Source organism: Pleuronectes platessa, chromosome 18, assembly GCF_947347685.1.
Source record: "Pleuronectes platessa chromosome 18, fPlePla1.1, whole genome shotgun sequence".
Taxonomy (NCBI): domain Eukaryota; kingdom Metazoa; phylum Chordata; class Actinopteri; order Pleuronectiformes; family Pleuronectidae; genus Pleuronectes; species Pleuronectes platessa.
In genome coordinates, this window is record NC_070643.1 from 22,943,292 (window position 1) to 22,956,575 (window position 13,284).

At 46.7% G+C, this 13,284-nt stretch overlaps 2 protein-coding genes across 13 annotated transcripts; one reads left to right on the forward strand and one right to left on the reverse strand.

Annotated features, from left to right (window-relative positions):
- The first annotated feature begins 362 nt into the window (after positions 1–362).
- On the forward strand, positions 363–2,435 carry cdc42se1 (CDC42 small effector 1). The gene is given in 4 exon segments (XM_053447387.1): positions 363–568; positions 571–651; positions 770–874; positions 1,465–2,435. Coding segments are annotated over 4 exon segments (315 nt in total). The 5' UTR covers positions 363–508; the 3' UTR covers positions 1,534–2,435.
- Positions 2,436–4,463: 2,028 nt separating this feature from the next.
- LOC128462092 (BCL2/adenovirus E1B 19 kDa protein-interacting protein 2) lies at positions 4,464–13,026 on the reverse strand. 12 transcript variants are annotated; one of them, XM_053447366.1, is made up of 14 exons: positions 12,607–13,026; positions 10,861–10,975; positions 9,682–9,896; positions 9,109–9,153; positions 9,005–9,040; positions 8,853–8,909; positions 8,290–8,373; positions 8,061–8,222; positions 7,767–7,985; positions 7,578–7,680; positions 5,467–5,598; positions 5,241–5,327; positions 5,045–5,143; positions 4,464–4,971 (listed from the first exon to the last, which is right to left on the reverse strand). In XM_053447366.1, exons 3-14 carry the CDS (start codon positions 9,869–9,871, stop codon positions 4,947–4,949), a joined length of 1,239 nt encoding a protein of 412 aa, XP_053303341.1. In that variant the 5' UTR covers positions 9,872–9,896; positions 10,861–10,975; positions 12,607–13,026; the 3' UTR covers positions 4,464–4,946. The 12 variants fall into 12 exon arrangements, with proteins under 12 accessions (XP_053303341.1, XP_053303344.1, XP_053303340.1 ...); XM_053447369.1 differs by lacking the exon at positions 12,607–13,026 and adding an exon at positions 11,907–12,507; XM_053447365.1 differs by lacking the exon at positions 12,607–13,026 and adding an exon at positions 11,507–12,507.
- Positions 13,027–13,284: the final 258 nt, after the last annotated feature.

Below are 13,284 nucleotides of genomic sequence, written 5' to 3' on the forward strand. Positions count from 1 at the left end.
AGTCCTCAGTGAAGATTAGTTGTGAATGTGAAGCGAGACGAGACATGTCTCTCTGTCTCTCACATTCTTTCTTCACCTGTTGAAATGTGTTCAGCAGGTCCAGACATTACACACACACACCACACACAAACACACACACAAACACAGACACACACACACACACACACAAACACAGACAGACACAGACACAGATGTGGACGTTCTCAGGCTGTTTCTGTTCTTCTTTCTTTGTGGGGACATCTTTTTTGTTTGATGATGACAAACGAGAATCAAAGTGTTTTTCATTTTCTGTCTCCACAGATCAAACCTGAGGCTCTTTCTGGATTTTAAATTTTAAATGTAGTTTTCCATCTGCCTGGAACAGAAGAACATCACTGGATGGAACAGTTTCTAGATTCTTTTCTCCAGGATCTAGTCGGAATCTTTCTTAGAAGTGTTTTTCCTTCCTGGAATCCAGTGTGTGCTCGGAGTCTGTTACTTTCAGGGATTTGTTTCTCTGAGTGTCTGAATGCCCCAGGGGTACCACCAGGCTGCAGCTCTTCATCCGGCCTGCAGAGCGGCAGCAGAGAGCAGCAGCTGGAGAGGCGGAGCATCAGCATGAGCGACTTCTGGCATAAGATGGGCTGCTGTGTGGTGGCTAAACCAACACCTGTGAGCCACACACACACACACACACACACACACACAGCACAGACATATCAGAATACTGCCCTGCTAAAACTAAACATTAAAGATTTGACTCTTTTCACATTATGTCTAATGTGTGTAGAAGAAGAAGAGGAGGAAGATCGATCGCACGATGATCGGAGAGCCGACAAACTTCATCCACCTCACACACATCGGCTCTGGAGAGATGGCAGAGGGCCTGCAGCCGGTGAGAGAGAGAGAGAGAGAGAGAGAGAGAGAGAGAGAGAGAGAGAGAGATGTGTGCATGTGTGCTTGTGTGTGTGTGTGTGTGTGTGTGTGTGTGTGTGTTTATCTGAGGATCATCTCAGCTCCTGTCGTCTCGTCTGTAGGTCACGACCCTCAAGTTGTGAACTAGAGAAAAGGTCAGAGGTCAGGGTTCAACTGTGACACATCATGTCAATCTGACCAATCACTGCAGGAGGACGTGGATGAACGTCCCTGTGTGTCCTCTCTCAGCAGAGACGTCCCTGTCTGTCCTCTCTCACAGTGGACAGTGGAGTGTCAGGCTGCACAGTTAAAGTCCTCAGTGAAGATTAGTTGTGAATGTGAAGCGAGACGAGACATGTCTCTCTGTCTCTCACATTCTTTCTTCACCTGTTGAAATGTGTTCAGCAGGTCCAGACATTACACACACACACACAGACATACACACACACACACAGAGAGAGAGAGGGAGAAAGAAAAGTTAATGACAACAAATGAAACACAGGTGACAACATGTTTTGCTGATTGAATCCATCTGATGTGTGTGTGTGTTTGTGTGTGTGTTGTTTCCAGTCAGGGTCGGTTCAGGAGCAGATGAGGTCCAAAGGCCAGAACATGAACAACAGGGACAGCCTGTTGTAGCTGGTGAACACACACACTTTTCAGGAGTGTGTGAAATTGACTGCCCTCTCCGTCCTGTGTCCTTGAGCAAAGCACTTAACTGCCAGCTGCAGGGGGCGCTGTCAGAGAGACCATATTAAACCTTCCAAGATGAGGGGGTCCTTCTTCTTCCACACCTCAGGTCCAGGACACCAGGACTACATTGCCCAGAATCCCTCTCTGCTAAATAACAGACCGTCTGTAGTTTCCCTAAGAACAGAAATACATTTCCAAGCATTCACAGAGTTTGTGTCAACACTCAGTGAAGTCGGACATCTACCTTTCTCAACCGACTTAATGTCCCAGGATGCTTCACTCCTCAATTGACCTGTTCAGGATGGTGACATCACTGAACTTCATGTCCCAGAATCCCTCTCTCTGCTCAGCCCCTGCTGGAGGATGTGGGAACGTGCCTGAGGAGCAGCTGGAGACTTTTAAACTTCTGTTTTCAGTGATTTGCTCTTTTCCTGATGAAACATCTGAAGAAGTGAGATCACGTTCAGGTGGATCATCTCAAAGTGTCTTCACGACTTCTGTGAACTCAGAGAAACTTTTTCGTGTGAATAACAAGTTTAATATCTGGAATGTTCTTTGTATTTTAAAGTCATTTTATTTATTGTGTCAGTGTTCAGTTGTGTTTTCTAAGGTTTCGACTCTGAACACGATGGTTCTGTGTTTCAAAGGCTGTTTCAGGCTAAACTGTCAGAGTGATGCGTTCATGGACTCTGTTGTGAGTGGATTGTGTTGTTGATTTGATGACCTCTTTGTGTTGTTGTTCAGTCAGGAAGTTGTGTTGATATTTTTGTATGAACAAATCTTTTATCGATCACAGTTTTTCTGTGAGTGTTTGTGATCGTTGAGACAAATAAACATTTTCATCTTTAGTTCATTTTCTTTTATGTGACTCAACAACTTTGTGTGTAGCTGCAGTTCCTCTAATGTCCACTAGAGGCTACTGTTTAACTTCACGTTTAATGTTTGTTTTTGTGATGGACAGGTGTCTCAGCCAATCACAGTTTTGGAGGTGACTGATGTTTTAATCTGTCGACACCACGTTCACCAACGGGATCTGGCTTCCTGGTTTAGCACGAACATTACTAATGCTAATGCTAATGCTAAATAAAATGTGAGTGTGTGTGTGTGTGTGTGCGAGAGTCTGTGTTTGTGTGTGTGTGTGTGAGAGTGTGTGTTTGTGTGTGTGTGTGTGAGAGTGTGTGTTTGTGTGTGTGATTGCCTGTGAGTGTGAGAGTGTGTGTTTGTGTGTGTGTGTGTGTTTTTGTGTGTGTGAGTGTGTGTGTGTGTGTGTGTTACATGACCCTGAAAACCTTGATTAAAAGTTTTAGTTTCAGCTTCAGATGATTTGCTGTTTTCTTTACATCAGTGTTTGTGTGCGTTGCTCATAATTAAACTTTTGTGTACATCCGTATACACAGTTACATTGTGTGTGTGTGTGTCTGTGTGAGTCACCAGCTGATGAGACAGTTACCATGACAGCATACTGACAGCAGAGCGTCCCACTTCCTCTCCTGAACCCTGACGTGTCCCCTCCCCCGCCACCAGGGGGACAGTTAGACAATCTTCTCAAGACAAACTGTCCTCCCAAGATAAACTGTCCGCAGACACATGTTGTCTTGGGTCATTTTAGGGGACATTAACCACTGATCTTTATATAACTTGTGGACGTATGTTTTTATCCTAACTGGAAAAACGTCCCCAAATAACTGAACTGTGACTGGTCCTCAGAAGTAGCCTAGGACAGACAAATACACTGTGTTCCTGTTTATTAAGTTTCCTCAGCAGTGACCTCACTTCCTTCCTGTCAGTTTCCATTTCCTGTCCAGCCATCAGAGACACACACACACACACACACACACACACACACACACACTGTTTTCCTATTCTGAATGAATGACACAGTGTTCCCTCTCACACACACACATAATAAATATCCAGTTGCTGAGAGCAGGTAACTGTAACATTGTCGTGTGTGTGTGTGTGTGTGTGTGTGTGTAACCACTCACAACTGCAGTCTTTAACTGGAAATGACGTCATCAGCCCGACTGGGGAGCCGTCCAGCCTAACTTAACCCCCCCCCCCACACACACACACACACACACTCTAAGCGAGAGAGGAAGTCAGCCACAGCCATCTGCCCCCCCGGCCTAGGATCACCTTGAATTGAAACGGTTGCGTCTCTCTATGCTTTCAGGAGGTTGAGGTTTGTGTGACTCCGCCCACCTCCCCATCAACCTCCCCACGCACCATGTGACCTCAAAGGGCGCTTGCCACTTTAGAGTAATTAAGAGCCAGAAGAAGAAAGCAGTACCAGTCCATCGACCCGGAGCAGCTGGCTTCAGTCCGGCCGCTCCACTGTGCAGGCGCTCTGGACACCCTCACATGATCGCTAGCCAGGTGTGTGGAGCTTTGCTCAAAGGTCCGGGTCCGGAAAGGTTCAATTCTTTCTCATCACTTTACACGCCCTGTGTTCAGTGGCTGTAGCAACAAGGTTGGATGTGCAGAGTCTAACTCCCACATCGTTCACATCTGAAACACCTAAAGGTTCATTTCAGGAGGAAGGAGAAACTTATTGTCATCTTTCTTAAGTCTTTGATCTTTATTTACAGTCTGTTTATTCATGTGAAACTAAAAAGATGTAAATACATGTAGGACAAACTTGTGCCAATTTTCACAAATACTTGTTTCTTTCTTATCGTGTTTATTTCTATAATTTCTCTATCACATGAACATGGATTTAGTTTTGAGATGATCTGTCGAACATCAGGAATCCAAGCTGCGTTCCTCTCCCGTGAAGGAACACGACTCAACACTGCCCCCCTCTGTCCGTCCAGTGTTTCTGACGTCAGCAATCGATCAAACGTTCAACCAACATGAAGACAAAGATCCAAACAATGAACCGTTATGATTTTATTCATCACCAACATGTTTCAGTTCAATCATTTTGAAGCAAGGCAATAACCCTGGCAGCGTTGATGGTTCAATTTCTGCAGAAAATACTATGTGTGCAACACCAGGAGAAAACACTTTAGTTTCTAAATCTACAACACAAGTAAAAATCAAACACAGATTCTGACTCAACATAAAAATAACACAAAGAAAATCTTAAAAAACACGGAAGACGCTTTTTGTACGAGTTGATTCATGTTTTCTCTTCACTCTCGTTTTTCCACAAAAGTTTTTTTTAATAACGAAATGTTTGTTCTGACATTAACGTCAAATTAAGTTTATTTTCTATCGTTGAATGAAATTAATATTGACTTTGTAAAAACAGGGACCAGGATGATTTATTCTACGTTAACACTGTTTAGAAGACATGCTGAGAATCTCCCTGAGCACTGGAGCGCCCCCTGCTGGACATGAAGAGAACATGTTGAGTTTCACCTGGACAGATTCTGATCGTACCTGAAAGAAACAGAAACATGACGACAGTGACTTTCAGACCAAAAACATAGAAGAGAATAAAATAATCACTTACAGCCGAACGCAGTCTGGAATCTGAACGTGTTCAGTCGGGATGAAATCCGAAAGTTCCTGAAGACTGTTGACGAACTGCAACTTCCTGCTGAACTTAGAGCTGAGGAACAGGAAGTGAGGAACGGGAAGTGAGGAACAGGAAGTGAGGAACAGGAAGTGGAGTTTACTGCTTCATGATGAAGAGGAGGGTGACTGACCTGATGAAGGGTTTGATGATGGTGATGAGAGCTTTAATGTACCAGGTGGGATGAACCACGTGGAAACCTTTCAGGTTCTTCCTCAACCTGAACACACATACAGACAACTGACAGTCACTGACAGAAGACGGGTCACTGACGGATGATGGGTCACTGACAGATGACTGGTCACTGACGGGTCACTGACAGAAGACGGGTCACTGACGGGTCACTGACAGGGTCTCACCTCCTGTGGACGGTGGTGTAACACTCTCGGAGCCAACTGAACTCTGGGAGTTTGTCTCTTTGTCCTCCAGCACAAAGATAAACCATCACATAGTTTTCAGCAACCATCAGATCCAGAGTCCCCACAACATACCTGCAGACAGACAGACAGACAGACAGACAGACAGACAGACAGACAGACAGACAGACAGACAGAGTCAGACAGACGGACAGTCAGACAGAGTCAGACAGACAGGTAGAGTCAGACAGACAGTCAGACAGACAGACAGACAGAGTCAGACAGGTAGAGACAGACAGACAGACAGACAGACAGACAGACAGACAGACAGAGTCAGACAGGTAGAGACAGACAGACAGACAGACACTCAGACAGACAGACAGACAGACAGACACTCAGAAAGACAGACAGACAGACAGACAGAGTCAGACAGATAGACAGACAGACACTCAGACAGACAGACAGACAGACAGACACTCAGAAAGACAGACAGACAGACAGACAGAGTCAGACAGATAGACAGACAGACACTCAGACAGACAGACAGACAGACAGACACTCAGAAAGACAGACAGACAGACAGACAGAGTCAGACAGGTAGAGACAGACAGACAGACAGACAGACACTCAGACAGACAGAGTCAGACAGACGGAGTCAGACAGGTAGAGACAGACAGACAGACAGACAGACAGACAGACAGACAGACAGACAGAGTCAGACAGACGGAGTCAGACAGACAGACAGACAGACAGACAGAGTCAGACAGGTAAAGACAGACAGACAGACAGACAGACAGACAGGGAGAGACAGACAGACAGACAGACAGACAGACAGACAGACAGACAGAGTCAGACAGGTAGAGACAGACAGACAGACAGAGTCAGACAGATAGACAGACAGATAGACAGACAGACACTCAGACAGACAGACACTCAGAAAGACAGACAGACAGACAGACAGAGTCAGACAGGTAGAGACAGACAGACAGACAGACACTCAGACAGACAGACAGACACTCAGAAAGACAGACAGACAGACAGACAGACAGAGTCAGACAGGTAGAGACAGACAGACAGACAGACAGACAGACAGACAGACAGGTAGAGTCAGACAGACGGAGTCAGACAGATAGACAGACAGATAGACAGACAGACACTCAGACAGACAGACAGACAGACAGACAGACACTCAGAAAGACAGACAGACAGACAGGTAGAGTCAGACAGACAGACAGACAGACAGAGTCAGACAGACAGACAGACAGACAGACAGACAGACAGAGTCAGTCAGACAGACAGACAGACAGACAGACACTCAGACAGACAGACAGACAGACAGAGTCAGACAGACAGACAGACAGACAGACATCTCAGTGCAGATCTGGGAGGATCTGCACACAGACAGACAGACAGACAGACAGACAGGTAGAGTCAGACAGACGGAGTCAGACAGATAGACAGACAGATAGACAGACAGACACTCAGACAGACAGACAGACAGACAGACACTCAGAAAGACAGACAGACAGACAGACAGACAGACAGACAGACAGGTAGAGTCAGACAGACAGACACTCAGAAAGACAGACAGACAGACAGACAGACAGACAGGTAGAGTCAGACAGACAGACAGACAGACAGAGTCAGACAGATAGACAGACAGACACTCAGACAGACAGACAGACAGACAGTCAGACAGACAGACAGACAGACAGACAGACACTCAGACAGACAGACAGACAGACAGACACTCAGACAGACAGACAGACAGACAGACAGACACTCAGACAGACAGACAGACAGACAGACAGACAGACACTCAGACAGACAGACAGACAGACAGACAGAGTCAGACAGACAGACAGACAGACACTCAGACAGACAGACAGACAGACAGACACTCAGACAGACAGACAGACAGACAGGTAGAGTCAGTCAGACAGACAGACAGACAGAGAGGTAGAAACAACCATGTACAGACAGACAGACAGACAGACAGGTAGAGTCAGACAGACAGACAGACAGACAGTCAGACGGACAGACAGACAGTCAGACGGACAGACAACCATGTGGAGAAGTCGGGGCCTGTGGGGACATGTCCTCACGTGTTTTACCTGAACAGATTGTCCATCACATACGTGTAATTCTTCAGACGGTTCTGTGGCAGGTAACAGGAGGAAAAGACGATGATGTCATTCATACCGTCTCCATAGTAACCTGAGGGGTTGCAGGAGACAGGTGATTATCACGAGGTGGGCGGGGCCCTAGCGGAGACCAGGTAACTCCTCCCCCTGCGGTCCTACCTCCGTGAGACAGGACTCGGAGAAACGGCTCCAGGACGCTCATGTCGACCCGGCTCTCCTGGGGAGGGTCACCTGTGGAGAAACAGCGCCACCTTGTGCCCTGACTGTCCACCACGTCCTCCCTCTCCAGAGCTCCCAGTTCACTGTGGTCCGACCTGACAGGCCTGGATCCGATGGGCTGGTGACGGTGGGACGCCACGCCAAGACGCCGCAGGTCGTCTGGAAACAAGTCTGACATCATTTTCTGAGTTTTCTCACCTGAACCCGGCGGCTGTTTGACCTCTGACCTCTCACCTTCCAGATCCAAGTCGAAGATGGGGAAGAGCAGTGATTCGCTGTCGGAGGGTGTTTCCATGCCGTCTAGATCGAGGTCGAGCCCGGTGTCATCGTGGTCTTCAGGGGAGGGGGAGAGGAAGCCCGAGGGGAAGTCGTCAGAGACGGTGGACTCACTGCGACCTGACGATCATCAACGTTAACTCAGATTCAAACTGGTGACGTGCAGAACAGGAAGTGGGTCAATTACCTAGAGACAGACTGAGAGCCGGAGCCGCCAGCACTCTCTTCTTCTTTGGACACAAGCCTGACAACAGCAGAGTGCTGGGAGGATCTGCACACAGGAAGTGACTTTCATATATCATAATATAATAAACATATCATTAAACTTAAAACTGAGGAGATAAGAATCCTGTTTCTGGTCCAGACGTCTGAATGTTGAGACGTGACACAGATAAACTTTATTTATACACAATAATAAAGAATCTTTAACAGTGAAAACAGCTGTTTTTTTGTATAAAATATATGTTTGTATATATTTATATGGTAACATTTAATTTTAATCTTGTTATTTTATTTCCAACAAGTAAATATTATATTTGTATTTAGTATTTTTAAGTATTCTGTTATGATGTGAGTATGATTATGGTTGTTAATTATTTATTAAAGTTTCGTTAATTTATATCTTATTGTAATTTTCACATTTTATTTTAATGTTTTTATAATTTATTCTATAATTTGTATGTTTCATTCTTAAATGTACTATTAATTCATATCCTCCTCTGTGGTATGATGATGATCTGGTTCTGGAACCTGGTTTGTCTCTCGTCGCAGTCGAGGACTTCTGCTGAGACTCGTCCTCTGTAGCTGCTGAAGACAGGAAGAAGACAGGAAGAAGACAGGAAGAAGACAGGAAGTCAGACAGAAGAACGAGACAAGAGACGGAACAGCAGAGAGGAAGTTACCTGTGAGGACATCACACAGCTGCTCATCATCACCTGCTGAAGACACAGACATGATGAGGACAGATTTAAATCTGAGGACTGAAGAGACGGACGAGTGTCCTCACCTTTCTCTTGCCCGGTGGACGTCTCTCTCTCCGTCTCCTCCTCATCTTAAAAACAAAGAGATTTCAACATGAACACGTTCACCTGTGTCCTCTAAGGAAGAAGATAAGAAATATTTACATTTGACTGGTGAATAAACTAAATATTACGTTTTTAAAGTCAAGGTTAGATTTGTTCTCTGAGAGAAAGTTTATTTACTCACATCAGGAACTTTAACGTTTGACCCACTGAGAGAAATTACCAGATTATATCCATCCCAGAATATATAATACTATGGATTCAATGTTGCCATGGGCCAGAATGTCCGTCCTAAATATTAATCTGTCATTCGATCAAACTGTCCAAATAAAAGCAGCTGAATTGACGGTGACCACTTCCTGTTTGCAGTGATGGAAACTTAGAAACATGAAGTTCTGACTCTTTCACATGTTTCTCTTTTATCTTGGATTACACACAACATGTGAAAAGAGGGAAAGTCATTAGCAAACAGTAAAGTTTGTGACAAAATCCTGAAAATCTGTAATTTAATCAAATACTGACACAAACACTGGATTTCTTGGAAAACTTATTAGTACCTGGTTCATCAGGAGAAGTTGTAGTGGTAGCTGATGTACAACAAGCAGCTACTGTGGTAGTATCGGTGGTAGTTATATCCGTAGTGGTATTGGTTGTAGTAGTACAAGTGTCAGCAGCAGCAGTAGTAGTATTGGTAGTGTCAGTTGTAGTAGTATCAATGGTATCAGTATTTTGAGTGGTATCAGTCATCTTGACGTCCGCTGCCTGTGACGACCTGCACACAGAGACACAAGTGAAAATATTAGATCATAATTTCTCATTGATGTCATTTTCATCTTTTGTTTCCCTCAGTTTCTGTTTTGTACTTTAAAGACGTCTTGGCTACATCTTCCAGCCTTCATGCTAAGCTAGGCTCGGCACATCCAGGTCCCGGGCTGTGCAGTTCACTGATCAGGTCCTGATCACTCGTGATGAGTTTCATTGGTTCAAGTGAGAGCAGGAAACAGAAGCTTCTGCTCTGATCCCTGAGCGGCTGCTTCACTCTGACCTCACTGCGTGTGTGTCTGACTGTGTGTGTGTGTGCTGTCTGGGAGCACACACACACACACAGTCAGACATCACACACATTTTCTCTCGCTCCTGGTATTTCACACAATGGCCTGATACGATGATGAATTAAAAAATGAATGTGAACGTGAGTGACGTCTAGTCTTGCTGGAGTGAACGTCACTCACGTTCATCATATGTAAACAGATTCATTCGGTTCATCAATCACAAAAACGATGACGTGTTCACGCACAACACCGTCCAGGTGCCGTCTCGGGAGGAATTAGTCCAAAACGATGGACTGGTCCTTTAAGAGCAGACGCCAGGCTGAGCGTCCATCGCTCTGCTGTCGTCTCACTACCACTCAAATCAAAGGACTCATGACTCAGGAACCAGGTGCGCTGGTGAAGAAACACTTCACTGCCTCAGTTTCTACAACTTTTAAACACATAGAAACGTTTCCTCTGTGAGAGGCTGAAACATTCTGTGTCATAAAACTGATAAAGATCTGAACATTATTTACAGAGAGCTGTGACGTGTGTTCACCTGTAACAAGGTCAGAGCAGAACAGGTATAAATACTCAGTAAATACTCAGTAAATACTCAGTAAATACTCAGTCAACAAAGGGAACTTGATCTAAACAGCTGAAGATTAACATTAACTAAAGAACAAGTGAGAAGAGGAAACTTACAGCAGGTAGACGTTCTGTCCGCCAGTCCACAGGAGGGTGAGACAGGTGGGAGGAGTGAGACTGGCTCAGGGCAAACAGGTCTGAGGTAAAACTGCTGCTCACCTGATGACATCACCTGATGACATCACACTGTTTATCAGATTGTGAGTGGACTCTGACTCCTCAACTGTCTGTCTCTCTCCTGAACCGTCTCTCTGACTCCTCACCCGTCTGTCTCTCTCCTGAACCGTCTGTCTCTCTCCTGAACCGTCTCTCTCTCTCCTGAACCGTCTCTCTGACTCCTCAACCGTCTGTCTGACTCCTCACCCGTCTGTCTCTCTCCTGAACCGTCTGTCTCTCTCCTGAACCGTCTCTCTCTCTCCTGAACCGTCTCTCTGACTCCTCACCCGTCTGTCTCTCTCCTCAACCGTTTGTCTCTCTCCTCACCCGTCTGTCTCTCTCCTGAACCGTCTGTCTCTCTCCTCACCCGTCTGTCTGACTCCTCAACCGTCTGTCTCTCTCCCTTACCGTTTGTCTTTCTCCTCACCCGTCTGTCTCTCTCCTTTACCGTCTGTCTCTCTCCTCACCCGTCTGTCTGACTCCTCACCTGTCTGTCTGAGTCCTCACCCGTCTGTCTCTCTCCTCAACCGTCTGTCTCTCTCCTCACCTGTCTGTCTGACTCCTCACCCGTCTGTCTCTCTCCTCAACCGTCTGTCTCTCTCCTCACCCGTCTGTCTGACTCCTCACCCGTCTGTCTCTCTCCTCACCCGTCTGTCTCTCTCCTCACCCGTCTGTCTCTCTCCTCACCTGTCTGTCTCTCTCCTCAACCGTCTGTCTCTCTCCTCACCCGTCTGTCTGACTCCTCACCTGTCTGTCTGAGTCCTCACCCGTCTGTCTCTCTCCTCAACCGTCTGTCTCTCTCCTCACCCGTCTGTCTCTCTCCTCACCCGTCTGTCTCTCTCCTGAACCGTCTGTCTCTCTCCTCACCTGTCTGTCTGACTCCTCACCCGTCTGTCTCTCTCCTCAACCGTCTGTCTCTCTCCTCAACCGTCTGTTTGACTCCTCACCCGTCTGTCTCTCTCCTCACCCGTCTGTCTCTCTCCTCAACCGTCTGTCTGACTCCTCACCCGTCTGTCTCTCTCCTCACCCGTCTGTCTCTCTCCTCAACCGTCTGTCTCTCTCCTCACCTGTCTGTCTGACTCCTCACCCGTCTGTCTCTCTCCTCACCCGTCTGTCTCTCTCCTGAACCGTCTGTCTCTCTCCTCACCTGTCTGTCTGACTCCTCACCCGTCTGTCTGACTCCTCACCCGTCTGTCTCTCTCCTCACCCGTCTGTCTGACTCCTCAACCGTCTGTCTCTCTCCTCAACCGTCTGTCTCTCTCCTCAACCGTCTGTCTGACTCCTCACCCGTCTGTCTCTCTCCTCACCCGTCTGTCTCTCTCCTCAACCGTCTGTCTGACTCCTCACCCGTCTGTCTCTCTCCTCACCCGTCTGTCTCTCTCCTCAACCGTCTGTCTCTCTCCTTTACCGTTTGTCTCTCTCCTCACCCGTCTGTCTCTCTCCTCAACCGTCTGTCTGACTCCTCACCTGTCTGTCTGAGTCCTCACCCGTCTGTCTCTCTCCTCACCTGTCTGTCTGACTCCTCACCCGTCTGTCTCTCTCCTCACCCGTCTGTCTCTCTCCTCAACCGTCTGTCTGACTCCTCACCCGTCTGTCTCTCTCCTCACCTGTCTGTCTGACTCCTCACCCGTCTGTCTCTCTCCTCACCCGTCTGTCTCTCTCCTCAACCGTCTGTCTCTCTCGCTCTCAGCAGAGGTGTGGCACGTTGTCATGGCGAGGGCCTGTACAAGCAGAGGTGTGGTCGAGCGTGTTCACACCTGTCGACAGTCAGTGTGAAGCTGGTGAATAGAATATAAAACAGAACAGACAGAACAGAATGTATGTGTGTGTGTGGAAGTGCGTGTGTGGATGTGTGTGTGTGTGTGTGTGTGTGTGTGAATGGATGTGCGTGGATGTATGTGTGTGTGTGGAAGTGCTTGTGTGGATGTGTGTGTGTGGATATGTGTGGATGTATGTGTGTGTGGATGTGTGTGTGTGTGGATGTGTGGATGTGTGTGTGTGTGTGGATGTGTGTGTGTGGATGTGTGTGGATGTATGTGTGTGTGTGGATGTGTGTGTGTCTGAATGTGCTCTAAAGAGTTTTGAGTCAGCAAACAAGACAAGTGTTATATAAATACCAAGAGGACAGCAGCTCAGAGTCGCCCCCTGCTGCTTCATAACCACTTGAAAACAAACCAGAAATGAAAGTATGTCAGAATGAAGACACAATATAATATAATATATTAATAATTAAATCAGGGGAAGTTATCATCACTTAATTGTGTGGAGCGCGTGTGGCAACAACGGGGTTCGAACAGAGAGCGGATTTATTTAAAACTACACGTG